The 25792-nt window shown below is 46.8% G+C and overlaps 1 protein-coding gene across 8 annotated transcripts in view; it reads right to left on the reverse strand.

Annotated features, from left to right (window-relative positions):
* The window catches only part of LOC135921907 (mitogen-activated protein kinase kinase kinase 13-like), a 548581-nt gene that overhangs the window by 142506 nt on the left and 380283 nt on the right, over nt 1–25792 (reverse strand). For all 8 annotated transcript variants that reach the window (XM_065456319.2, XM_070531441.1, XM_065456318.1 and 5 more), the window contains one exon: nt 7553–7892. In XM_065456319.2, coding sequence (XP_065312391.1) covers nt 7553–7892 — 340 coding nt within the window. The remainder of the gene's footprint in view (nt 1–7552; nt 7893–25792) is intronic.

The raw sequence follows: 25792 nt of genomic DNA on the forward strand, positions 1-25792 counted from the left end.
CGTCCGTATCTTTATGTCCACTCCTGTCTGGTTTGCCAACGCCGTAAAGATCCCCCTCGTCGTTCAACCGCCCCATTGCAGCCTTTGCCTTGCCCAGCACATGCTTTTGATCGAGTAGGAATCGACATTTATGGACCTCTGCCAACCACATCAGATGGCAATCGCTGGGAAATCGTGGCCATCGACCATCTTATGCGCTATGTGGAAACTTCCCCTTTGTCCAGCGCTTCTGCACGTGACGTCGCCTGGTTTCTCCTGCGCCACATCATCCTTCGCCACGGAGCTCCCAGGGAATTACTCAGTGACAGAGGCCGCGTCTTCCTCTCCGATGTCATCGAGGCTCTCCTCAAAGAATGCCGCATCATTCATTGCACCACTACTGCGTATAATCCGCAGACTAATGGCATGACCGAGCGCTTTAATCGCACTCTTGGTCACATGCTGGCCATGTACGTTGCATCCGATCAAACCAAATGGGACCATGTTCTGCCTTTTCTGACCTACGCTTACAACACCGCCACGCAGACTACCACGGGATTTTCGCCCTTCTTTCTCCTGTACGGACGCGAACCTTTTTCCACAATGGATACTATCCTTCCGTACCGCCCTGACTCCACGGAAACAACTACCCTATCCGAAGCTGCTGCACACGCAGAAGAGTGTCGCAAGCTTTCCCGTATATTTAAGTCAGAAGACCAGCAACGCCAGAAGCACCATCGACAAAGTTCCAATGCTCCTGTATCCTATGCTCCTGGCTCGCTAGTGTGGCTTGCGTTGAAGTACCTCGCGTTGAAGTACTCGCGTTGAAGTACCAAGGCTCATACCGCATGATCAACCAAACGTCTCCAGTCAACTATATTGTGGAACCCCTCGAGCTACCTTTGGATCATCGCCGTCGTGGATGCGAAATTGTGCATGCCCAGCGTCTCAAGCCCTACTATGATCCGCCTGTGCTGTCCTACCCGTAGGTCGCCGGGACGGCTTCCTTTTCCGCGGGGGAGATAACTGTACTGTAAAATAGGGAGCAGTGGGGCTGTGGTTAGGAGAGAGACAACGACGTCGAGAAAGAACAACCTTGTTTCGGTGCTCGGTCGGCTACACTACCTCTCGCTGCTCCAACGTTCTAGTCGCGAACGCTTACTGCTGAAAGTGCTTCGCGACAAAATAAATAAATAAATAAATTTGTCAGAGCTATGAGGGTATGCACCATAGCTGGTAAAAGAAAGCAGGTTCAAACCGTGTAAAATGGGTCCCAAGTGCATAATGAGAAAAAGTAAATCGAGTGGCTGACAGGTCGCACAGCCACCGAGCTGTGTGATAAGTTGCGTCTACAGGAGACAGCGTGCAAGAGATAAATTAATGTGGTTTGAGCCTGCAAACAGTCTATGAGCACAGACGTGCGTATTCTCACCAGTCTCTTTTCTGCAAAATGCCTCTAGTTGTAAAAAACTGATGCTATATGCCCGTGCCAGCACTGCGCTCCGTAGGAAGTGAGATACGTAATGGCGGATGAAGCAGCAGCCAACACGGTTGTTCCCACCCTGTACGGAGCGAGAGAGAAACCATTTAAGCACCCCAAGTGAGAAGTACGGGAGAGGAGCCTGGCTCCATTAACAGCTCATACATGAAGCGTTTGGGCCATATGGTATGTCACTACAGTGCATTGTGTCACTGCTGAGAAAAAAATTTTTTCCTTGCCTGAATCAAGTTAGCAGATATACAGACTGCCCCAAAACGGGGTGTTTATATTGAATGACAGCTGCGAAATCATTCAACTGAACCGATTAGCACCCATGTGTTAATTCTTTCAGGAACTGGTACACCTTTTCACAACAGCCACGACTCTCCAGCAGCACAATCATTCGGAATAAGAGTCCTCACTCTCATCGGCGCCTCACCTTCAAGACTTCAAAAGTGCTGTTATGCGTTACGTTCGAATGGGAACAGCCATTTGATATTTTTTAAAAGTGAATTCTCAAGTCGAATACAATCTGAATAGCAAATACCATTCGATTAGACTATATGTTTCTAGTTCATTTCACCTGCTGGCACGTCGAAGCAGATCGCCAGACAAGCAACGGAGATAACATTGGTAAAGACTTCCCGGTCTCCCCAATTCAGTCCTAGTGCATACGGAGCATATTTTCCCTAACACTGTTGTTTATATTAACGTCCAATAATTGCTTTGATCACTTTTTCCGAAAAGTCAATTGGTTCACCAGGGGTTGGTGCAGCTTTTAAAAGAAACACCCTTATTCCGGTCGGGAGTTTTCACTTTTTCAATCAGTGCATTTAGAATATTTGATAACTTTTAATGTATGTCTTTGATATATATATATATATATATGTGTGTGTGTGTGTGTGTGTGTGTGTGTCTATGTATCCTTAGATTTACCTAGAAGTGCATTGGTCATCTGCATCTCTTCACGCCACGCAGTCAGTAAACCTGGTTTATTTCATTGTAATACTGTTTTCTTTGATCATTGCCCCTGATCGATATTCCACCAACAAGAAGAGTGCATAAAATGACACAATATTAATAAAATTTTCTTTCGTAGCTTCATGTTGTAGATAGGTGGCTTCTGTGGAAAAAATTATGTGTTATTGGAAAACCGTGTTAAAAATAGCAGTTCACCCGGCTAAATCTACAACAAGGTACCAGATGACGAGAGTCGCAGGCGCACCAAAGCAAGCAAAACCACAAAAAATTTTACTGCACAGACTTTCGGCGAGAAAAACTGCTTGTCTGCGCTGGCATCCACGCAACGAACATGCGCTCGCTAGCAGCTCGTTTGCGCACTGGACAACGACAGCAAAATTGAAGGCATCATGTTGTATAACCCATGCGTCAAATATGCATACACAGCAAAACAGTGTCAATATAAATTTGCAGTTGAAATAAAGCACCATTATAAGAGTGAGCGCATGCAATCGGTCTCAGTGCCCGGAGCAAAATTACGCTGAATATGCTGCGAAGCGAGTCTCCGGCCCAATCCAGTTCGCTCGCAGCGGCCTCAAAAAGCTTTTTCACATGCGGTTTTTATTGCATGGTTTGTTTTAGAGCTAGTTTGCTCTCATGCGTCTATATACTACCGCTTCCGCATTGGCGCACGGGCGTGCGGGCGGGCGGCGGTTTTGGTTTTGTTTCGCGGGTGGTTTCGGCTTCTTGCGCTTGCAAAACTGATGGCTATCTCGTTACTAATCACTCAAAGGGCGACCACCTGTCTCTCGCTCATTTAGTACTCACAGGGGTGCGCATCGGAAGGATGCCACCATGCATGTATTTCCGTTGCTTTTTTTTTTTTGACACTCGCGAAAACTAATTGTCTCTTGTTGGCAATAAGATGAAGATTAGCGGAAGTTTGTCACACGTTTTGCTTTTTTGACGGGCACGCAACCACACAGTTTTCTTGAGTGCGCGCCTACGCAGTTCTATTTTGCTATGAATGTACATATTAGTGTAAGAGCAGGAACATTTGAGTCTTGTGAAATATTCTCGCGTGCGCATTTTCAAAGCTTGAACTATGTGTATAACAATGCATCAAATTTTTAATTCTTATAACTTTATTTCCTCTTTTTTTGTTGTTATTCATGACTGAAGGGTACATATATATCAACTCAAAATATTTTTTTCTCACTTTATGGTCACCCTAGAAAAATTATGGCAAATTTTTTTCGAAATAAGTCCCTAAGAAGAATTGGAATTTGCAAAAAAAAAAAAAATCGACCCTCAAAGGGTTAATTTTCATTTATTTCAGCTGTGAAATCAGTAAATACTGTGGTAAGCAATAGGATGACGCTCACTTTGCCACTTTCAAATATTTTTTTGGCTCGCTGGGAATGCCTTTTGGGAATAAAATTTTCGGTTCCGTGCTGTTTCAATATTTCTACAAATAAAAAAAACCCGGCAAAAGAAAATGATCAAGCAGAAACGCATGTTTGATCTCTCGTGGAATCACCCTGTAGTGTACTGAACCTGGCTGCTATGTCCAGCAGATTAGTTGAGCAGTGCGGTGAACCCTGAGCATGAGAAGCACTATCTACCGAAGTACAGAGGTGTATATAATTATCAGTAACAGTGCATTTTCTAGTGCACAAAAAAAGACACATGACTGTAGGAAATGACGCGGACACAAGCACTGTGTCCACGTCATTCCTTTCAGTCCTGTCTCCCTTTTTGTGCACTATAAAGTTTACTATAGATTATCAACATGCCCAAGTATATGCTCTTTCTAATTACCAGTGTTAGCTAGTTTTGGGCATTCAGTTGTTTGGGTTTTGTGAGATGGCAATAAACTGATATTGCCGATGCCTGCCTCATTATGCCACTCACGCATCATAACACTGGCAACGAAGATGGGATTCATCCAGCGCCAAGCCTAAGCGAGTCACTCAACTGAAATCGCCGCCATGGAAGGCTAACTCCGATGCCTACCCGTTCACAATGACAACCACCACAACAAAGGGGCTCGACTCTTTTGTTCTCGCTCACCTTGAAGACTGGGAGGACTATGCGTAATGTTACTAGTTTTTTCCAGAGGCACAGCGCATTATATATGCTGGCAAGAAGAGGTTGATGTTTCTCAGCAGCTGTGGTCCCGCCACGTTACAATTGGCCAAAGCGTTTGTGGCACCTGCCCAGCTGAAAATTACCCTGTTTGAAACAATTCTTATTGTGCTGCATAGTGCACAAGCCACCAGAGCTTCGCAGGCTATATGAATTCCACTGCTGCGACCAAGCATCGAGCGAGTCTGCCACCGCGAACTTGGCTGCCCTTTGAATCACGGCACAGCACTGCAACTACTAGCAGCAACTACTAGCAAAAAAGGTGTCCCTTTTTGCAGCAGTCGCCACCAAGGCCATTGCCCAGGAAGCCAGCTTACCCTTGCTCCAAAGCCCAAACAGCCCACAACAATTTGAGCCAGTGCACCAAGGGATGACGACAGTCAATGACGGTGAGTAAGACGCTGTCGAATAGGATGTTCTTCAGTTGCGTGCTAGCCCCGGTCAGCGACGGGACACTGAGAGACTGGTCAACAGCTCCTGTGCCAGCTGTGGGGCCCACACGAATGCTGCCTGTGTCAGTTTTGTGACACCCAATGCCAGAGATGTCGAAAAACAGGGGCAAAGGAATGTAGAAAAACCGGGCACATTGCTCAAGTCTGTCAGTTCTGGATGCAGCTTGACCTACATTGAAATTCCAATGCCGAAGGCCGGATGCACCGTTTCAAGACCACTCCTCAAACAGACATCTCGTACTGCGATGGCCTGGTGGTGACTGTTATCCATGGTGTGTTTCAGCCCGCCAAGAAGAAGATACATGTGAGAGTCAGAATTGAAGGCGCACAGTGTAAGACGGCAGTGCACTCAGGATCAACTTTTTCTATCATCTCAGACACCACAGCTAGACTTATTTTTCCTGAGGGCTGTGTCCCAAAGCTGCAGCCCTTGACATCATGATGAGAGACTATCAAGCCAACCATATTGCTGTGCGTGGAATGGGTACTGTCCAAATGCAGTTAAAGAATTTCGACGGCCCACTACGCCTGGTCATTGTCAAGGGCGAACACCCTAGCCTTCTCGGGTTAGACCGATTTCCGGCATTCAGTGTCGATATCACGAGAGTACAACATATCGACCAGCTACCAACCTCATTTGATAACACATTCCGAGATTTTGCCTCTGTGTTCGACGGAACACTGGGTTATTACAAAGGACCACCTGTGCAGTTTGCACTTGACCCTGAGGTTGTGCCTATCCACTTGAAAGCAAGAATGATTCCTTTAGTGCTTCGACCGAAAATTGACAGCAAGCTGGACAAACTGTTAAAACAAGGAGTCCTGGAGCCGGTAGATCACAGAAAACCCCTATTGTTAGGCCATTGAAGGCAAATGGGGACATCCGCATTTGTGCAGACTAAAAGTGCACGATCAATAAAGCATTGCAGCAGCACTTGTATCCAGTGCCAGTGGTCAGCCACCTGCTGGCATCACTCTCTGGCAGAACTGTTTTTGTGAAGCTAGACTTTGCATGGGCATACCAGCAGCTGCCAGTGACTGATGAATTTGCAGAGGCACAGACCATTGTGACTGACTTATCAGTGTGCTTTCTGCATCCGCCGATTAGAATTTGGGGTCAGTGTCCCCCCTAGTCTTTTTCAGAGTTTATTGGAAAACCTAATGCACGGACAACCAGGTGTCATTACATATTTTGATGATGTCCTCATTTCGGGAGCATCTCACCAGGAATCGCTCAGTCAGCACCAACAGGTCCTCCAGTGGTTCCAACATGTAGGGCTCAAGGTCAAAAAAGAAAATGTAAGTTAGGAGTGACTCAAGTAGAGTTTTGGGGTTTTTGAGTTGATGCCAAAAGAATCCACCCCACATTGGCCAAGACTCAAGCCATCCTTAATGCACCACAGCCCTCGAGCCAAGCCGAGCTGCAGGCCTTCCGGGGCCTTCTGCATATTTATCAGGTTCTTGTCACACAAGGCCACTATAGCAGAACCCCTGCACCGTTTGTTGGGTATGAAAGTGCCGTGGCTGTGAGAAAACCCACAACAGATAGCGTTCCGCAGGGTGAAACAACTACTGGCTATCCACCCAGGTTCTGACACATTATGACTAGGAGAAGCCAATCATCCTCACCTGCGATGCGTCCCCATATGGAATAGGAGCAGTGTTGAGTCATAGAATGCCGGATGGTATAGAAGCACCAAAGACATTGTCCACTTCAAGGACACTGTCCTCTATAGAGCAGAACTACGCCCAGGTTGATAAGGAGGCACTCACTGTGGTTGCGGAAGTAAAGAAGTTCCATGACTATTTAGGTCCAGCCCTTGTCAAGCTCTACACTTGGCGGAGCAACCAGCAGCAAGGCATCAGAGTACAGTGAACCTGAGGGGCAGCCAACAGTTGTGCTACATACAGACGACATTGGAACACCTTGGCCAGCAACAACTGAGCAAACTGTAGAACCGCCAGGTCCATGCCATTTGCAGCATTCTGGGAAAACATGCCAACACCTTAGGGACTTAGTGCTGGCATTGGCCGATTGTTTTGTCCGGACTAAGGAGGAAGGAGTTTTACGTACTGAACCTGGCCGATAAGTTGAGTGGAATAGTTTAGCAGTGCATTGAAGCCTAGGCATGGGGAGCACCATCTATTAGCGTACAGAGGTGTATATAGTTACCAGTGTTACCAGTGTTGGGCATTCCGCTGTTTAGGTTTGGTGCAATAGCAATAAACTGATGTTGTCGATGCCCTACTCGTGATGCAACCCGTGCAACATTACAGCTTCCACCGTTTTCTGTCATGACATCGTAGTGCACAAGCCTAGCTCTACACAACCGAATTATTTTAACATTTTTATTCTTCTGTGCCTGTGGACTGCTTTTCTTTCTGTATTTACTTTTTTAAGGGAGGGTGAAGGAGCTTTTTTTCCCACAGTTTTCAACTTGGTTGTTTATCTTATTGAAATTTTCCAAAGTGAATATTTCTGAACAGGAAATTTGTACCTGTTCTGTTCTACTAATGTCTCATCACACCATACCTGCTGGCAAGGGCCAAGACGAGTGGGCGACTCATCACTGTCAGTTATGGCACGCTTGTTACGCACAGGTAGTGCAGGGCAGCAATCCTCCTCTGGAACGTTGGTTGTGTGCTGCTGCAGCACCACACGTGGTGCCTGGTTGCTGTTCAGGTCCTTCTCCTCACTCTGGGGCGAGGCCACTGACGGTGGGGAGCAGCTGCTGAGGAGCTCCAGGACATCGGTCTGTGTCTCACTGTCAACCATGCGGCAGCCACTGCTGCCCGAGCCACTGCGGCGGTGTGTGGCCCTCCGGGAACGTGCCTTGGTGGATGGCGATCCTGCCTGTTCCATGGGTTCTGGACTGCACAGCATAGTTCACTGCTTGCTGTCAACATTAATTTTTATAGCCACCATGCATTCTTACTAGAGATGGCCTCAGTGATTCTAGCACAAATAAAACTGATTTACTGTACAGAACATTCTCAACAATTCCAACTCACACACCCCAAAATGTACGCTAGCCCAATGAAAAATAATTACACTGCAATGTCAACTCTCGTAAGTGTAGAGGGCGCTAGGAGCACTCCAAGAATAGGGTGCCTGAATGGCCTTTCCCTCACTGCCGCTCCGTGCAGGGTGGGGACATTCTTTGAAGGGGTAGTTGCCACCTCGACCAATTTTTCCCAATGGCTGCTGCCAATGCGGATCTCACTTCGCAACGCAACAGGTCGAGGAAGGAGCTGCGGCCACTTGGTTGCTCCCTTTTTCAGTGGAATGACGCTGCTGCGTGCCCAGGTTCACCAACAATCCCAGAAATGGTCGGAAACTTTACTTTTTTCCAACAGAGCCCAAGAGAAAGCTGCAGTGGTTGTGAAGATTAGGCAGGACCTCGCCGACATGCTGTCAAAAGCTAAACAAGAGCGTAGAGAAGTGAAGGCCCATGTTATCGACGACTCTACAATTTTATTAATTGTAGACCTTGAAAAAAATTAATGCAACATGCTATTCTACACCGGTGGTTTTCTTTTAAAAGGGATATAGAAAAAAGACACTTTGTTGTTGGTCAGCGCTGTCGTCTGCATCCCTCTCTTCATCCTGTTGTTTAGCACTATTTACTGTTCATGATATGTTGCCATCTGTTGCAGGATGTGCGCAGTGCAACACCGCCTTGTTCGGTTAAGGTGACAGCGAGCATGTACATCTGACTCTTAAAGAATACAGATGTGAAGGTAGCAACCTTACATATCCAAGTGAGAATGTTTTGCTGACGCTGAAACCATGTGAAGAGCATTCCAGGGGCATAAGTTGGACTGACAGGTTGCTTCTCTTGAGGTCCCCTTAGAAGGCTGTGACAGTACGAGTATTTGAGGAAAATAGTGCGCCCTTGCGTGAAGATCTGCCACGAGCAAAGCAAGTCTGCAAAGAATCTCCTGATCTCGAGTTATGCACGGCTGAGGCTTCACATACATTTGGCCACATTGGTGCGAACGGCGTTTATGAACACAGAAGCAAAACATGTGCCGAGGGCATCCGGTGACCAAAAAAACTGGACAGTTTTTTTTTTATTGAGTGCATTGGTAGTTTCTTTTTCTTTCAGAATATTTTATTGATTTATTATATAATTTTGTGCTCATATAATGTTGTGCCCTTATTCAAGATAAATTACCCACATGCACAAATAAAAGAAGTGTTGTGATCTCTGAGCTGATTAAGGCTCTGATTTTTGCAAGGAGGTTATTCAGTTATTCTCAGTGAAAATTACGATTGTCGGAGTGATACAAGACACAGCATCAATGACGCGAAATGCATCAGTGATACTTCACTGCTGATTGGATTGGGTGCTTTTATATATAAAGGAAGTTCACAAATGCAGGAGGTCTATGACAGTACCAACACGTTTATTACTGTAGTATTTCCCTTTCTACCTTCTTAGATCTGAACTTAACGTTACAGCGCAAACACCTAAGACAATCCATAAAAAGAAAGGATCGTCTTAGGTGTTTGCGCTGTAACGTTAAGTTCAGAATTATGTACCAACTAGGCCCAAATGAAGTGTTACCTTCTTAGGGATCTGTAAGAAGCGTGAATTGCTGTGCCAGTTTGTTCAACTTTAAAGTAAAAGAAACCACCGAAAACCAAGATGCAGGACCAGAAGGAGACACACACACAGTCCCCGGACTGATTTATTGAAACATCCACATACTTTTAAACACTGCTTTTCCTGTGCAAGTGCACATGCAAAAGAAAGAGACCAATCAGACACACTGAAGATGTCAAACAAACCTCGATAAAAAGCGCCACACTTTCTCTGTGATAAGCACAGATCGGTCGCTTATGCAAACCCGCTCATTCTTTTTTATATAAAACGCTTCAAGCAGTTTGTGCTCGTGCTTTGACTTCCCCCTGCCAATGATGCTAGTGAAGTGAAACAAAGGACTGCAGTAGTTACAATCTTTCACATGCAAAGCTAGGTTGCTCCCTGTGCCTGATCGCAGCATGTAGTTGTATTCTCTGAGGCGTTCATTTAAACACTGCCCCGTCTGGCTGATATATACTTTGCCACAAGACGTTGGAATTGAATAAACCACCTCTGCAGCAAACTTAGTGAACTTTGTTCGGTGCTTGGTTTTGCAAGCTGAATCTCGTTCAGAGCCAGAGATGCGGGTGCAGAGGCCTGAAAGCTTGCAGGGAGCTGAAAACACCAAGTTAACACCAAATTTTTGGGACACTCTTTTCAGCCTGTGGGAAACCTTATGAAAGTAGGGGATAACCTCAACATTTCCTGTCTCTTCTAATTGGCGATCGGAATCCACGCGTGGTTTCTTCATTTTTCTTGCCAGTGTTTCACTACCATTAGTACAGGTGATTTAAAACCAGAAGTTTTTAACCGATCCACCTGCTCCGCAAAGCTTTGCTACATAACGTGCGGACAACTGTTGTTCAATGCGTTCATGAAACACAGATTCGAAATGCTGCGTTTAACCAATTTCGAGTGGACTGATTCTAAAGGCAAAAGTGCTTTTTTAGACCTGGGAGCCTACTTCCAACACACGTGTCCGTCAGGTGAAAACATAAGTTCTAAATCTAGGAACCTAATGGTCTTGTCAAAAAGGTTTTTTTTTTTTTCCTCTCAATGATCGCGCAAGAAAAAATGCAAAATTCATTTATGTGAACGCAGTTTCACACTCTCCATCAGCTTAAAAACAAAAAGAGCGATCTGATAAACCTTGACATCCCCTCCGTCAAGATTTGTCAGAGCTACGAGGGTATGCATCACAGGTGGTGAAAGAAAGCAGACTTAAACCATGTAAGATAGGTCCCAAGCGCACAATGAGAAGAACTATGCTGAGCAGCTGACAAGCTTCACGGCCACCGAGGACTCCACTGAGGAGAAGTTGCAGCGACAGGAGATAGCGTGCAACAGCTAAATTAATGTAGCTGAGCCTGCAAACAGTCTATGAGCACAGATATGCATACTCCGACCAGTCTATTTTGTGCAAAATGCCTTTGGTTGCAAAAAACTCATGCTATACGCACGCACCAGCAGTGCACTCCATTGGGAGTGAGACATGCAATGGCAGATGTAATAGCAAACGACGCGGTTGTCCCCACCCTGTATGGAGCGATGGCAAGACCATTCAGGCACCCTATCCAAGGAGCCTACAAATGAGGCAGTGTAGGATGACATTGGTTGGGCCTGTATTGAAGTCAGAGAAGCGCATAGCAAAATTAGTTTTGAACTAAGACTTAGGAACATGGATGAAAATAAATGGGTAGCTAAAGTGCACAAGCATTCGTACCTGAAAAGTGTGGACACAGAATGGAGGAAGAGACCAAGAAAGTTGGCGACCAAGTACAGGGTAATTGAAAGCGTAAATAGACAACCAGGAGCCATCAAGAAGACAGAGAAACAGAGACAGTGAATTGGATGCAAAGAATGGAAACAAAAAAGACCATGGAGATTTACAAGAATGCGAAGAAAGGAATTAGAAGGGAAAATTTGTATGATAACACAAAGGACAATGCCTTGCTACTTGAGGCTCGAGCTGGTTGCCTAAGGACAAAAACATAACAAAGCAAATATTTGCGATGGGATGAGGCACCTGTGTGCTGCAGCAAAAATCCAGAGACCAATCAACATATCCTGAAGAAATGGATGTGTGTTACCCATAGGTTACATACATCTTCCAGAAGTGCTTGGACTTAAATTGGACTGAAACATCAACCGGTCAACAGGTGAGATAAGCAAGAGGCATTTATAGAGAGCTGTTGGAACAAATGCAGGAAAGATATTGATACAACTGGATCCGCTACAGGCATAGGTAACAGTACAAGGTAGATGGAGAAGCTTTGAGGAAAAGAAAAAGTTTAAGGAGATGTATACAAACAAGCTAGAATAAAAAGCATGTACTATAGCATACCTGATCAACTCAGGAAGGCTAGGTGATTTTTGTCACTGCCCCATTTCAAAGGGGATGCCAATAGATCATTATCAATCACCATCATGCATATAAATAATGGAGTAAATAAAGGCAGCGTCAGTAGCCATCCAGTGTGGTTCGTGCTCACTTCTCTATTGAGATTCATTCATTCATTTAACGTTACGTCTCCTCTGTCAAAGCCGGCTGTTAAATAAAAGTTAATATATGACTATGACAAGGCAAACTTTAACGACATAAACTTGGAATTATCTAACTTCCTTGACCTCTTTTTAAGTAACTTCGATGATCGCACGGTAGACAATAACTGGATGATATTCAGAAACAAAGTACATGAACTAACTGATAAGTTTATTCCATCGCGTATTACATCGTTGAATTCTAAGGCGACTTGGTTTAATTCCCACCTAAAGAGGCTTTGCAATTGTAATAAGCGCCTGTACCGCATCGAAAAAAAAAAGTCGCTTGGCATCTAAGTGGGACGCTTACAAGGACGCCAACGAAGCTTACATAGCAGCTAAAAAACTTGCTAAAAGTATGTTTCAAGAACACACTTTGCCTACAATACTTACAGAAGACCCGAAAAAGTTTTGGCGCATCATAAACCCTTCCAAAGATGATACAATAACCTTAGCTGATTCTGGTGGATCAAAAATACCCAACGCTGAATGTCCCCGAACCCTAAACTCCGTATTCTGCAGTAATTTCGTTCTATGTCCCGATCCTGTGTTTCCCACCCTAAATAGCTGCAATTACCCGGCCATGGATTTTATTAGGATCGAGCCACTTGGGGTAGAAACTGCAATTCAAAATCTAAAAATGTCGTCAAGCCCTGGCTTAGACCTGGTTCCCGCAAGTTTTTGAAAAACACTTCTGTTTACTCATCTTTATTACTTTCAAAAATATTCCAGCAATCTTTGGACACCCATCAGCTTCCTGCAGACTGGAAAATTGGGAAGGTGGTTCCACTTCACAAGTCCGGCAACAAATGCTCACCTCATAACTACCACCCCATTTCCCTCACTACCATTTCTTGTAAAGTACTCGAACATATCTTGTTTTCTCATTTAGTTAAGCACTTGGATGATAACTCATTCTTCACACGCGCACAGCACAGTTTCTGCAAACATTTGTCCTGTGAAACACAACTGCTTTCGTTCACTCACGATCTTCATCTTATTCTTGATAAAGGTTCATGCGCAGACTGTGTTTTCTTAGACTTTGAAAAGGCTTTCGACAAGGTATGTCACAAACTACTCATTTTTAAGCTTAGTAAACTAAATCTTGACCCTAATCTGTTTGCATGGCTAGAGCAGTTTCTTCTTAATCGATCGCAGTTCGTTGCATTTAATAACCACTTCTCTTCATTTAGCCCTGTTGAATCTGGCATTCCTCAAAGTTCAGTGTTAGGCCCTCTCCTTTTTTAATTTATATTAACGACTTACCCAATGAAATTTCTTCTAACATTTATCTCTTTGCCGACGATTGCGTTATTCTTTGTGAAACTTCTGACGCCAATGATGCTAACATTCTGCAAAATGACATTAACGCTGTCTGTAACTGGTACGACTTGTGGTTAATGAAACTAAACCCATCTAAGTGCAAAACCATGCATGTAACCCGCCGTGAACTTCCTCTTTCGACCTATTACCTTAGTAATACTGCCATGGAAGCAGTTACACCCTACAAATACCTAGGTGTCCATTTAACCTCTACTCTTTCCTGGTCTTTACACATTGACAGCGTAATCAATAAAAGTAATCGCATGTTAGGTTATATCCGCCGAAACTTCTCTTCTGTTCCGTCATCATTAAAGTTAATTTTGTACAAGATGCTAATTAGGAGTAAAATGGAATACGCTTCGTCAATTTGGGACCCATACGCTGAGACACTAATCCAGTCTCTCGAACGTGTTCAAAATAATGCCTCGCGTTTCATCCTAAGCAATTCTAACCGCACGGCTAGCGTAACTTCTATGAAAAACATCCTCCAACTTCCACCACTTTCTGCTCGTCGCAAATGCTCTCGCCTGGCTTTGTTTTATAAAATATACTTCCATAATTCATATCTGCACAATAATTTTATTTCATCCCCAACCTACATTTCTCCTTGCATTGATCATCATCACAAAGTTGGGAGTTTTGCAGTGTCACACTAGAGCTTTTCATGAGTCTTTTCTTCCTAGGATATGTCATGAATAGAACCACCTTCCCGGCGCGTTGATTGCAATTGAAGACCAGGCACAATTTCGTGCGGCCTTAATCAACACCATCGCTTCGGGCTTCACATGTCTATGACTACATCACTTGCTGCCTTTTTTGCTTTCTTTGTTATGTAACCTTTTTTTTTACCCCACTCCCCTCTGTAATACCTTGTGGTCTTGAGGGTATAATAAATGAATGAAAATGAAATGAGATAATCGACCATGCAACAGTCACTACCCTCCTCCTCTCCACAGGAAGCTGCACTGAGCGCAAGGAAGCAATACAGTGCTGGAGCACAAGAGAATTTGAACAGAAGCACAGGATTTCGTTAGGGTACCTGGTTTGCAGGCACTGCCCACCTTCAACTTTGACAAGTCAGGCAGTTGGACAACATGGCTGGAGAAGTATGAGGATTATGCTTACGCCAATGACATCAACAGAGGCACAGAAGAGTGTATGTCTCTGCCTGGTATGTTTGCTTGAAACAACAGGAATGAATGCTCAATGACACCTTGCAGTGCAAATACAAAGTACATTCGAAAATGGCTGTGGCTTAGGTAAGGTTAAGCCCAGGATGCGAAGCATACTAGCCTTTATTTTAGTAGTTGAACCACTGTTTAGCTTGGTGAACTGCTGTTGCTTGGCTATATTTGGTTCGGCTAGACGAAGAAACAACTCATGCGTTACTCTGCTTCGCCTTGGACGCCCCGCATTGGACGCGGTGAGCGTCGAGCACCGCAGCGTTCGGCGCGGCAACGAAATGTGTGCCTGAGCAAGCGACGCACGCCTGAGCCTTAGAAACAGCTCATTTCTAAGGCAACACCGCATTCACTAGAGGCGCTTTTGTACCGCTTTGAAGCATCGTACTCGTGGCTCAGTGGTAGCGCCTCCGTCTCACACTCCGGAGACCCTGGTTCGATTCCCACCCAGCCCATCTTGCAAGAGTTGAGCCAAAGCCACTTCTCCTCTGTCGTGACGTCACGGTGTCACGTGGTTTCAAGGCGACACCGCCGCGCCTGAGGAGCTGGGTTGAGCTCTCGTAATATGCTTCGCATAAAAGTGCATCAAGTTAAACTATAGAAACACTTGTTTGGCAAATAACCAGTGTTGCAACTGTTGGAACAGGTGTGTTGTTATTGGACACAATAGGCCGACCTGGGATTTCTGCTGTAAATATTTCTTCGACAGGAAGTTTATGTATTTTAGGAAGAAGATGTTTTAGGAAGACATGTTAGTGCACGCAAAAGTCAGCCAACAGCATTCCCCCGTAATAAAAGCATGTTGTCGCCCCAGGTGCAAAACCTGCAGGCACCTTCAAAGTGACATTAAAATTAAAAGCACCGCAAATAGCTATACACACAAAGTCAAATTTAGCTTCACTTGTACCAGTTCGGATGTGATTCATATGCTTGAATGTTTCTTCTGTAAGAAACAATATATAGGTGAAACAGGACAATCAATGAACATCAGATTAAACGGACATCGTGCGGACACAGCTAAAAAGCTTCCCAAAGCCGTCGCCGAGCATTTCAACCAACCAGGTCATAACTTTGATGAACTTAAACTCTACATCTTACAGTCAAATGTCTGTTCTGAACAAGAAAGAAAATACAGAGAATCATACCTTATCCATAAGCTCAAGACATTGCAACCAATAGGCATAAACGTTTCAAAGGCAGCTTTAGAATCTATTCACTATGTTAAATTACAAGCTATACACAACAACACTTAGCTTGGTTTCTTAGCGTCCCCCCCCCCTCCCTTATTTTCTCTCTTTTTTCCCTTTTTCTTCTTTCCGTATTTTCCCCTTTTATTTATTTATTTATACCATTTTAGTATTTCCTTTTTTTTTTTACGAGCACCAGTTTCTGCTGCTTCTTTTATTATCTCTTTCAGAGATACGATAGCCTATGACCACCAGTGAAACAGGTAATAGAGGGCTGCTGTGCACGCCGTTGACACATGATTGACAGACGGCCGATCCCTGGCCTTGTGCACAGCATTCCTTTATTCTCTATTCAACATGCTAATACACCTTCGCACCTTCGCTCGTTGCCGCACCCACCCACCTTACGCCTTCTCCCCTTTAGAAGAACCCCACCTATATTTACTGTGGCGAGGAAAGCATATGTCGCCTTGAAGAAGACAAGTCCAGTAGTTGAAACATTGGCTCCTGCTTTCACCTTGTTCTCGTTTCGCTCATTGTAATAATTGGTAGGTGTGAGTATGGCAAATTCAGATGCCTAAGCTCACCAAAATCAGAAAGGCACAAAGTGTACCAAGACATGCACTGCACAGGATTGACACAAAGAAAAGTGGACATTTATTCTGCACACTTCCCATATACTCGTGCCTGGTCACCAACCGGCATGACATGGTTGCCAGGCACAATACAAGTTCTGCCAACCCGATACACCTTCCTCCTTCTGAAGACGAAAAAAAAGTTGAGTGTTGGCAGAGGAGGCTTGTTTCCATTATGCACACTTGGTAGGGGCAACCTTGCTTTCAACCTGGCCTCTTGAGCTCCAGCACTTGTCCAGGAGCTTGCACATCTTTTCTCACATCAGTTCTCTGCACTGCAAATTCTGGCAGCCTTCCTCTTATCTTCCTGCCCATGCGGACCTGGCATGATGCTTCACTGCTTTCAAGGAGTGCCGTTTGGCAGTTTAGCAGGCCAAAAGAGAAATCTTCCTTTTCCAAGCAGGGCTTTTTCACTCAGCACCTTGTTACTTGTACCCCTTTCTCAGTCAGCCTGTTGGAGCAGGGAAACCTGGAGGTGGAAATCACATGAGAAAAGTTGAATTTTGATGCAATAGCGTTAAGGGCCCCGTGTCGCAGAAAATACGGTGTCGGATGTCGTTTCAGCAAAAAGATTTTCGAACCACCTATACCCAGGCCCTCCATGTGGGAGGAGGAAGCTATTGTACAAATAAATTCTTCAAGGTAAAATACGTAAAAAAATTGTAAGGTCCGACTTACACACAACCTACAGACACAATAGTGTCAGATTGTAATTTGACTATACAGTCGAAACCGGCTATATCGAACTCGCTAAAAAACGCCTATTAGTTCGATATAGAGCATAATTAGATATAAGCCTGCTAAAGATTTGGATGTCATAAAAGCACATACCATTTATGAAAGCACTTTATTGATGAAACTAGCTTAGTTTCACACAAAATAGTCCTGCATTTTCTCCTCCTTGGGCAATTTCGCTGCCTGCGATGCACGCACTTCTTCACATTGTCTAAGGAGTCGGAGCAGCTGAGGCTGCAACCTTTCGCATTCGCGCAGAAGCACCGGACTAGTGCGACAGCACCAATCACTTCGGAGGATGTGGGCAAAGGACCGTCATTGCTTTCCTCATTGTGCCCACTTTCACTTGTGCTCGGTACGATGTCGGCAGTTTAGTCTTCGTTTTTGGGCTCTCCCGTGGTCGCGACACCATCATTTGCGCTCACAAACTCGTCCACCGTTGATTCTTCAATGGCTTCTGGAAATTCTGACAGCTCGCTCCAAACTTCGGCAATACCGGCAACGGCTTCGTCGCATTCATCAGAATTTACAGTCATCACCAAGCACGCGGAAGTCAGCATGGCCGAAGCAATTTTGGACGAACCACTCGTACATGGCCGTGCGTACGTGTCGGGCGCCACGCGCACCAGGTGGTGAGTTTGGCCACTTTAGCCCTAATCTCCCCATTATTCTTCAAGATCGTGCCGAGAGTGCTCCTCGGAATCTTGTACGCTGCGGGGACATCCAACTTCTCACTGCGTTTGAACTGATTTACGATTTCAAGCTTCACGACGAAAGGTGAATTCTGCCGCTTCATCACGGCAACCTTGCGGGAGAAGGCAAACAAGGCGCACGCACAATGAACAAAAAAACCAGCGAGACAACTTGCACTTTCACGACGAGGCCACAAGAGCCTCTGATTGGCTGTTTGAGCAAGTGTTGCGGGCGGGCCAGAATAATTTTTTGCAGGGGGGTGTCGATGGCTCGTCCAAGGGAGTGCGGTCATAGTAAAGAGAGCGGTTGGATGGAGCCGCGCCGTTGGCTTTCCCTCGCCACCGCGAGGGAAAGCCAACTTCTGGGGGCACTTTCCGCCGTGTGATGTTTTTGATAGTGTGATGTTTTTGATATATCGGGAGTCGCTGCTATTTTTGTTCAATGTAAGCGTAATTTTTGCTGTATACTCATTGTAACTATACCGTGACCAGAAATTGTTCAATATATAGAGCAATTAGCTGTAAACTCTATTAGTCGGGTTCGACTACATGAGAAAACAATTCTGTTATGTGAAAACGACCTACACTTTCAGTGGGCACGGCGGGCCATTGACGAGCATGTGGCTGAAACTGTCCTGCTACCTTGTGCAGGTGCTTGCCGATGGCCTGGCCGGATCAAAGATAGCACAACTGCTGCAGCCTGACCAGTCTTCAAGAAATGCAATTGACCATCCCTATCTGCCAAACTTCGCCACGTGCACTTGGACCACAACTACGACACTGATGCTACGTCACTGCTTTCACGACGCCGATCCTTCGCTGTTTTGGGACGCGTCACTTGAGTGTCCACCTATTCTTCATGGGACGTGGACGCATCGGTTCATAAGGGAACAGCTTTAGAGCTACGCTTTCAGCGGGCATGGCGGACCATCGACGAGCATGTGGCTTAAACCATTCTGCTACCTTGTGCAGGTTAGTAACTGCTATAGCCCAGTTAGAAGTGATTGTCGTGGTCTTTTGGTCTTGCCGTGCCCCCCACGATGTGCTTCTATTGTCCATGATGTGTACTACGTATGCTTGCTGCTGATGTGCGGTGACGAGTTAAATCGTGGTCCCACTGATGGCAGCGGACGTGAGCAGTTGGCAGCGGACGTGACTGCGCTCAGGGAACAACAGAATAAGGTGGAAAACATTATAGCCGATTGGGGAGCCAGATTCACTGAATTAGAAATATGAGCCTCGCATGTAGATGACCTTGAGCGTACAGTGGGATCACTGGAAGTGAAGTTGACTGATCTGGAGGATAGAAGCAGGCGATCCAATCTGGTAGTCTTTGGCATTCTGGAGGATGCCGGCGAAACTGAACCTATTCTTAGAAATAAAGTTCTTGACGAGGTGTTTTCTGCAAAGCTTGCTGTTCCTTGCAAATCTGTCGGAAGAATTCATCGTCTTGGTAACAAAAGTAACAAGAGACCAGTCATCATTTACTTCCAGGATTTTACCGAAAAACACCTTGTCTTAAAAAGTGCGTACAAATTAAAGGTTACTTGAATATTGTGTACTATAAAATAAGGAGCAGTGGGACTGTGGCTATGAGAGAGACGACGACAAGAGAGAAAAATCTTGTTTTGGTGCTCGATCAGCTATACCATCTCTCGCTGTTTTATCATTCTAGTCGCGAAAGCTTACTGCCCAAAGAGCTTCGCGACATTCGGTGAAAGATGCTGGACCTTTTGCAAACCTGGAACTTCAAAGCTGGACAATCCCTGTCACATCTCCCATGCCTGAGGAGACTTGCGTCGGCAGCGGCAGGCAAGCGGGGGGGCCCCGACCAGCGAACGCGCGGCTAACGCCGGCGCAGTTAAGGAGGCTCGGAGCGAACTGCTCCCGTTGAAAACCGGAACGAAGACTCGGCCACCCTCGGCTGTTTATTGCTAATAAAGGGTTCACACGCCAGATGACACCTCCCGATTGGTCCAATGCTCATTACATGACAGAAGGGGGGTGCGCCATCTAGCTAAACAACTACAAAACATACATGTGCGATGACGCATAGATCTGACAGGGGGCGACACTATATTACATCATCCCCCCCTGGAAACAAAGTAAATGCAGTGAAATGCGCACACAAGACGCGCACTTAAGTCCAAAGGCGATTTCAGTTCATTCCCCCCCCCCCCCCATGTTCACACACGCGCACCAGTTGCACACAAAGCACGCACTTAAGTCCACAAAAAATTCAATCCGTCCCCACCCAAGTTCACATACACACGCACCAGTCTTGGGCACTAAAAACACAGGCAGTCACTCAAACAAGGTTCAACAAGGAACACTGCACAAAACTCACTGTACCGCAACAAGGAGCACTTTATACCTGTGTTAATGAAACATGTGGACAGTCTCCTAAATGTCGCAGCAAGGCCCCTAGCCGTGGCATTTCGAAGACGGCAATGCGCTCTACACTACATAAAATCATCGAGCCACGGAGGCCGTTTTCTGTCACGATGAGGACGCGTGCGTACCTCAGAAGAACTTTGGGGGTTGCGACGCGTAGCGGTCGACTTTAAAGACCCAGTCGTCCCACTATTTGCCTCCCCCTGGTTGGAAAACTGAATGTGGTTGTCGCTCAAAGCTGGAGAGGGTTGCCCAGGAAGCTCCTCTCGACGTCCCAACAAGTCCTGGGAGGCTACAGATTCCCCCACGGAATCAGAGACGACTGCTGACTGTGCAGACCCGGAAGTGATAGAGTCAGACGGACTACTTAGCTGATGCTTACGAGAAGACGATGTCATTCCGATGACTCGTCAGTAGTGACTATCGAGGTTTGAATACGAGTACAAAAAATCTTTGTCACTTGTACACAATGGACTACCTGTTGGATCCTTCATCACTAGGGTTAACTTAGACACATGCCACGTCTTCCCATCACTGAGTAGAAAAGTAGATGGTCCTATCTGGGCCTTGACCTTACGAGGTTTACTGTACTTAAAAATTCCTTTCCTGTTAAATGTAATTCTGACGGTGTCTCCCACCTAGACACGAGTTGCCTGAGCACCTCTACATTTGTCTACGTACTGTTTAGTCTGCCACTGTTTCTGCAAGACCCTTTCTTGAATGCGAGACACAAGACTGTCCTGTTCCCGTAGATCTACACAGCCGCATGGTTCCATCCTTCTTGCGCACCACCACGAGTGGAGACACCCACTCAGAAGCCTCGACGCGTTCGATGACGTCGCAGTCCTCGAGACGTCGCAATTCATTTGTGACCTGGTCACGGAGAGCCAGGGGTAGTCGGCGCAACTTTGAAGATACTGGTTTCGCATCTTGCTGCCGATGAATTCGGTGCACAAAGTTGTTGACGACACCCAACTCGTCACAGGAAAGGTGATCAAAACCCGGAGGCACACCTGTGGAGCTCTGTACTGAAGGAAGCGATGGTAGACATGTCAGCGACGTACCGTCGATCTGTATGCCCAAGCGTTGGATGGCGTCTAAACCCAGCAGTGATGTTCCTGTAGACGTTACATGGAACGTGACGGAGCATGACCTTTCGAAAAACTGGACAGTGGCTTGAAACAGGCCTTGAATGTCGATGCGCTGCTTGGAGAAATTTTTCAAGTCCACTGTTGTTTGTGACAGTCTGGGCTGTCGACCAAAGTGCTTTCCAATATCTTCGGCTGTCATCAATGAGACAGACGCTCCCGTATCCACCGGCAGTCGCATGGAGACGCCGTTAACTACGACCGAAACTTGTAAATCCCTTTTAGCTTCCAAAGTGCTCACTGTCAAGACAGACGCGGACGGCTGTCCTGCGGAAGTTGAAGACAGCGTCTCTGCGGAAGAGACGTGCTGAACAGTACGGGTTTTTCGGCATACTGATGCAAAATGGCCCAACGTGTGGCAGGCGTTGCACCGCCGGTTCCTTGCAGGACAATTCCTGTATGTGGCAATATGCTTCGTGCTGCCACACCGGTCGCATGTACTGCGGTCGAAATTAGGGTCCTTTGCATCCTGTGCTTCATTGCGGGTCCCGGAGGAGCCTCGCGGAAAATGATCATCTTGGCGGCTCCTCGGAAGAAGTCGGCCATCTTCATGGCCTCCCGGACTACGTCGGCCATCTTGGCGGCTCCCCGGAAGAAGTCGGCCATCTTGGCTCGTCGACGGAGCGCCAAGTTGAGCTGCCTCGATTCTCTGTATTTTCTCCGAGTCGAACGCGGGGTTCGCTCGATGCAGGGCTTCTAACGAGCGTCCAATTTCTTCTGCCTTGGCCAGGGACAGGGTTTCGCCATGGGCCAGCAACTTTTCGCGAACGCTGGCGTTCGCTACCCCATGTATGATTTGGTCTCGGACGCGCTCGTCATAGCTTGTGCCGAAGTTGCACTGTACCGCCTTCTCCTTCAATGCGGTCACGAATTCCAGGAATCCTCCTTCAAACTGCTTTCGGCTGGCGAATTCGTGCCATTCCGCCAGGACATTTGTTGACGCGGCGAACAGCCGGTCAAGCCGCTGCAAGAGTCTCGGAAACTCTGACGCTGGCGGGACCGCATCACTTGACGTTGACGCTGCGCCGGTCCACTGCCTTGCTGCTTCGCTTGAAGCTGACGCTGCGCTGGTTAACTGCCTTGCTGTTTCCTGCTCCTCGGCTGCAAAGTGCTTCCGTTGTCCCTCACGCCCGAGAGCGCTGACGAGCGCAGACGCTCACCGTGCGTCCGTCCAGTCGCCGCCGCCGGCCGCTTCGAGGTGGGCCTGAAAAATTTTTTTCCAGCGGTACCAGGGAATTAACGGTGGGCCGGGCACTAAAAGAAAAACGGGAAGGTTCGCCGTAAAAGCCATGCCGGGTATCGTGCAGGAGGCAAGCCGGAGCTCGCCGCAGGAATGGGGCACGGAAGAACAAGGGGGCGAGTAGGCCTAGGCTCGGAAGCCTCGCGACGCCAAGTGCGTCGGCGGCGTTTGACGGCCGTGCAGACACCGTTGCAGGAATCCCATCTTCGTCGCCAAAAGATGTTGTGTCGGCAGCGGCAGGCAAGCGGGGGGCCCCAACCAGCGAACGCGCGGCTAACGCCGGCGCAGTGAAGGAGGCTCGGAGCGAACTGCTCCCATTGAAAACCGGAACGAAGACTCGGCCATAGAATAAAGAACAACTCGGCCACCCTCGGCCGTTTATTGCTAATAAAGGGTTCACACGCCAGATGACACCTCCCGATTGGTCCAATGCTCATCACATGACAGAAGGGGGGTGCGCCATCTAGTTAAACAACTACAAAACATACATGTGCGATGACGCATAGATCTGACAGGGGGCGACACTATATTACAGAGACTAGTGCTACTGAGCCACCCATGGCACTGCCTCCGTCTGTCCTGGTGCGCCACGCCAACGGGATCCTCCCATACGCAATGGCACTGACAATCATGACGTAGAGGACTGGCTGTCATTGTACAACCGAGTGAGTGCCCACAACAAATGGTCTGAAGCTGACAAGCTTGGTTACAAACCATTCTACCTTTCCGTGGTCGCCCATCTTTGGTTCCGCAACCATGAGGTTGGCTTTTCCAACTGGACAGCATTCTGAACGACACTTCAAGTTGACTCTCGCATTCCCTGGACTGAAACTCGAGATCGACTCGGTGTCGCCTCTTCTCAGCTGCAGCTTCGGCGTGATGTTCCGGATAAGCTCAGTGGTGACGCATCGCTTCTCGCTTGGCAGTACAGTGCTCTTCCTGGTAAGCCGCTTCTTCTTCGGGCATCTGGACTTGGCAGCAGCACACATGCACGAAGTAGAGGAGGCGAGAGGTGTGTCGCCACGCCAGCTGTTCAGAGCTTTTACTCGCCTGTGACGTCCCGACTCTGCCCTACGCGCGTTGGGTGCAAGGAGGTTACATGGCTCGGTGCTTTCGCAGGTGGTTCCTAGGCAATGCGAGATGGTGCACAGCTGGGCTGAGTTTTCTGGTAATGCTCCATGGCGGAACTAAAAGCTTAAACAGCTCTTAACAGACTTAGATGAGCCAGGTGGTTGCTGACTTGATGGAACATGGTTATAACAGCACGTTTTGAGGACAGGACACAGAAAGGATGCACGTAGGAAAGTCACTGAGCTTCAACTGAGCTTTACTGCGGAAAAATTACACGAGCAGCAGTTTCTGCGCAGAAACATTAGAAACAACACTGCCACAGCAGACTTTGTCAGCAAAAAAGTAGACCATCATGTCTCACTTCACTATGAAAGTCCTGATCTGTGCTAGATCAAAGACATATTTCTAACCATGCTATAACACATTCTACGCTCTTCATATCCGTGGACTTCGATACTTATTGTGCAAATATATCTTCTCTGTTCTGTTTTCATGATAAATTAAGTGATGCGGTGCTAATGCAACCTTCACCGTTTTTTTTAAAATACAAAATGCCTTTAACAATTCCCTCTCTTTTTGAGCCTTTAAACTCCAGAGTATACAAGTGTCTCTGTACACTAGAGTACACAGGTACCTTTTGCAATGGTCAGCCAAGTGACCCCCCGCTACAAAAGGCCACACATTTGCTCGATGCTCCCTCAAACGGTCATTAAGACATCGGCCAGTCTGGCCGACGTAACATTTGCCACAGGAGAGCAGAATGCGGTGTACATCCTCCTTTTGGCAGCTTACAAAGGGCACAACAGGCTTTTTTCCGCACTTTTGCGAAGTGCGTGCACAGTTCACTGCACGGCACGTACATGCCAGTTTTTCAGGGGCAGAGAAGACTATGGGAACGTTGCACTTTCCAGCCACTTTCTTCAAGCAGTGGGAGAGGTTGTGCAAATAAGGCACCACTACAGGCTTACTTGGCCGTTCTTTCTCAGCTCAGATATCCTCAGATATCCACTCTTTCTAGCCCAGGTTTCTCAGATATCCGCACAAAGATACTGAGCGAATATGTTTGCCCCTGCGAGTACACCAACTCCTAACTCATTCACGAGTGCAGTCTCACAAACAGAGGCACATACGAGCGAACAGGAAGGCATTCACAGGGCAGTCCTGCGGAGCACCCCGTCGAGCACATGCAAGGTCCATTTGAGTTCCCGCAGCCAAAGAGGAGGAGGCGATTTCCTTGCGTGCCCGAGTATCCCCACCCTCAGGTGGCATTAGCAGTGAATCATGCACCATCTCTTGTAAGACGCAAGTGCAACCAATGACGCCATATGCGCTACGTGGGGAAGGCACAAGCACAACCCCGACACTGCACGAGCTATGCAGGAAAGCCGGATTCTGGGAGACATGAGTGCTATGCAGAGAAAACATGAGAGGACGCGATAAAGTCAAACGTACCCACACGTGAACAAGGGCGCGCTTAGCAAGGAGGGGTTGCATCTCCTCCCCTCTAGCCTGGCCGTCAGTGCATACATAGCAGCTGGGCACACACACTCTCGGAGGTAATGTGCTGTCTTTCCATAGATTAAGAGCTGAAGGTCTCATAACCAGGTCCCGAACACTCTTAATGTTTAACGCTAGAACGTTATCTAGTGAGGCGAGTTTAGCAATGCTATTGGAGGAATTAGAGGGCAGTAAATGGGATATAATAGGGCTCAGTGAAGTTAGGAGGACAAATGAAGCATATACAGTGCTAAAAAGCGAGCAAATCCTGTGCTACCGGGGCTTAGCAGAGAGACGAGAACTAGGAGCCGGATTCCTGATTAATAAGAATATACCTGGTAACATACAGGAATTCTAGAGCATTAATGAGAGGGTTGCAGGTCTTCTTGTGAAACTTAATAAGAAGTACAAATTGAAGGTTGTACAGGTCTACGCCCCTACATCCAGTCATGATGACCAAGAAGTCGAAAGCTTTTATCAAGACGTGGAATCGGCGATGTGTAAAGTCAAAACAAAATACACTATACTGATGGCTGACTT

The sequence above is a fragment of the Dermacentor albipictus genome, chromosome 1 (genome assembly GCF_038994185.2).
Source record: "Dermacentor albipictus isolate Rhodes 1998 colony chromosome 1, USDA_Dalb.pri_finalv2, whole genome shotgun sequence".
Taxonomy (NCBI): domain Eukaryota; kingdom Metazoa; phylum Arthropoda; class Arachnida; order Ixodida; family Ixodidae; genus Dermacentor; species Dermacentor albipictus.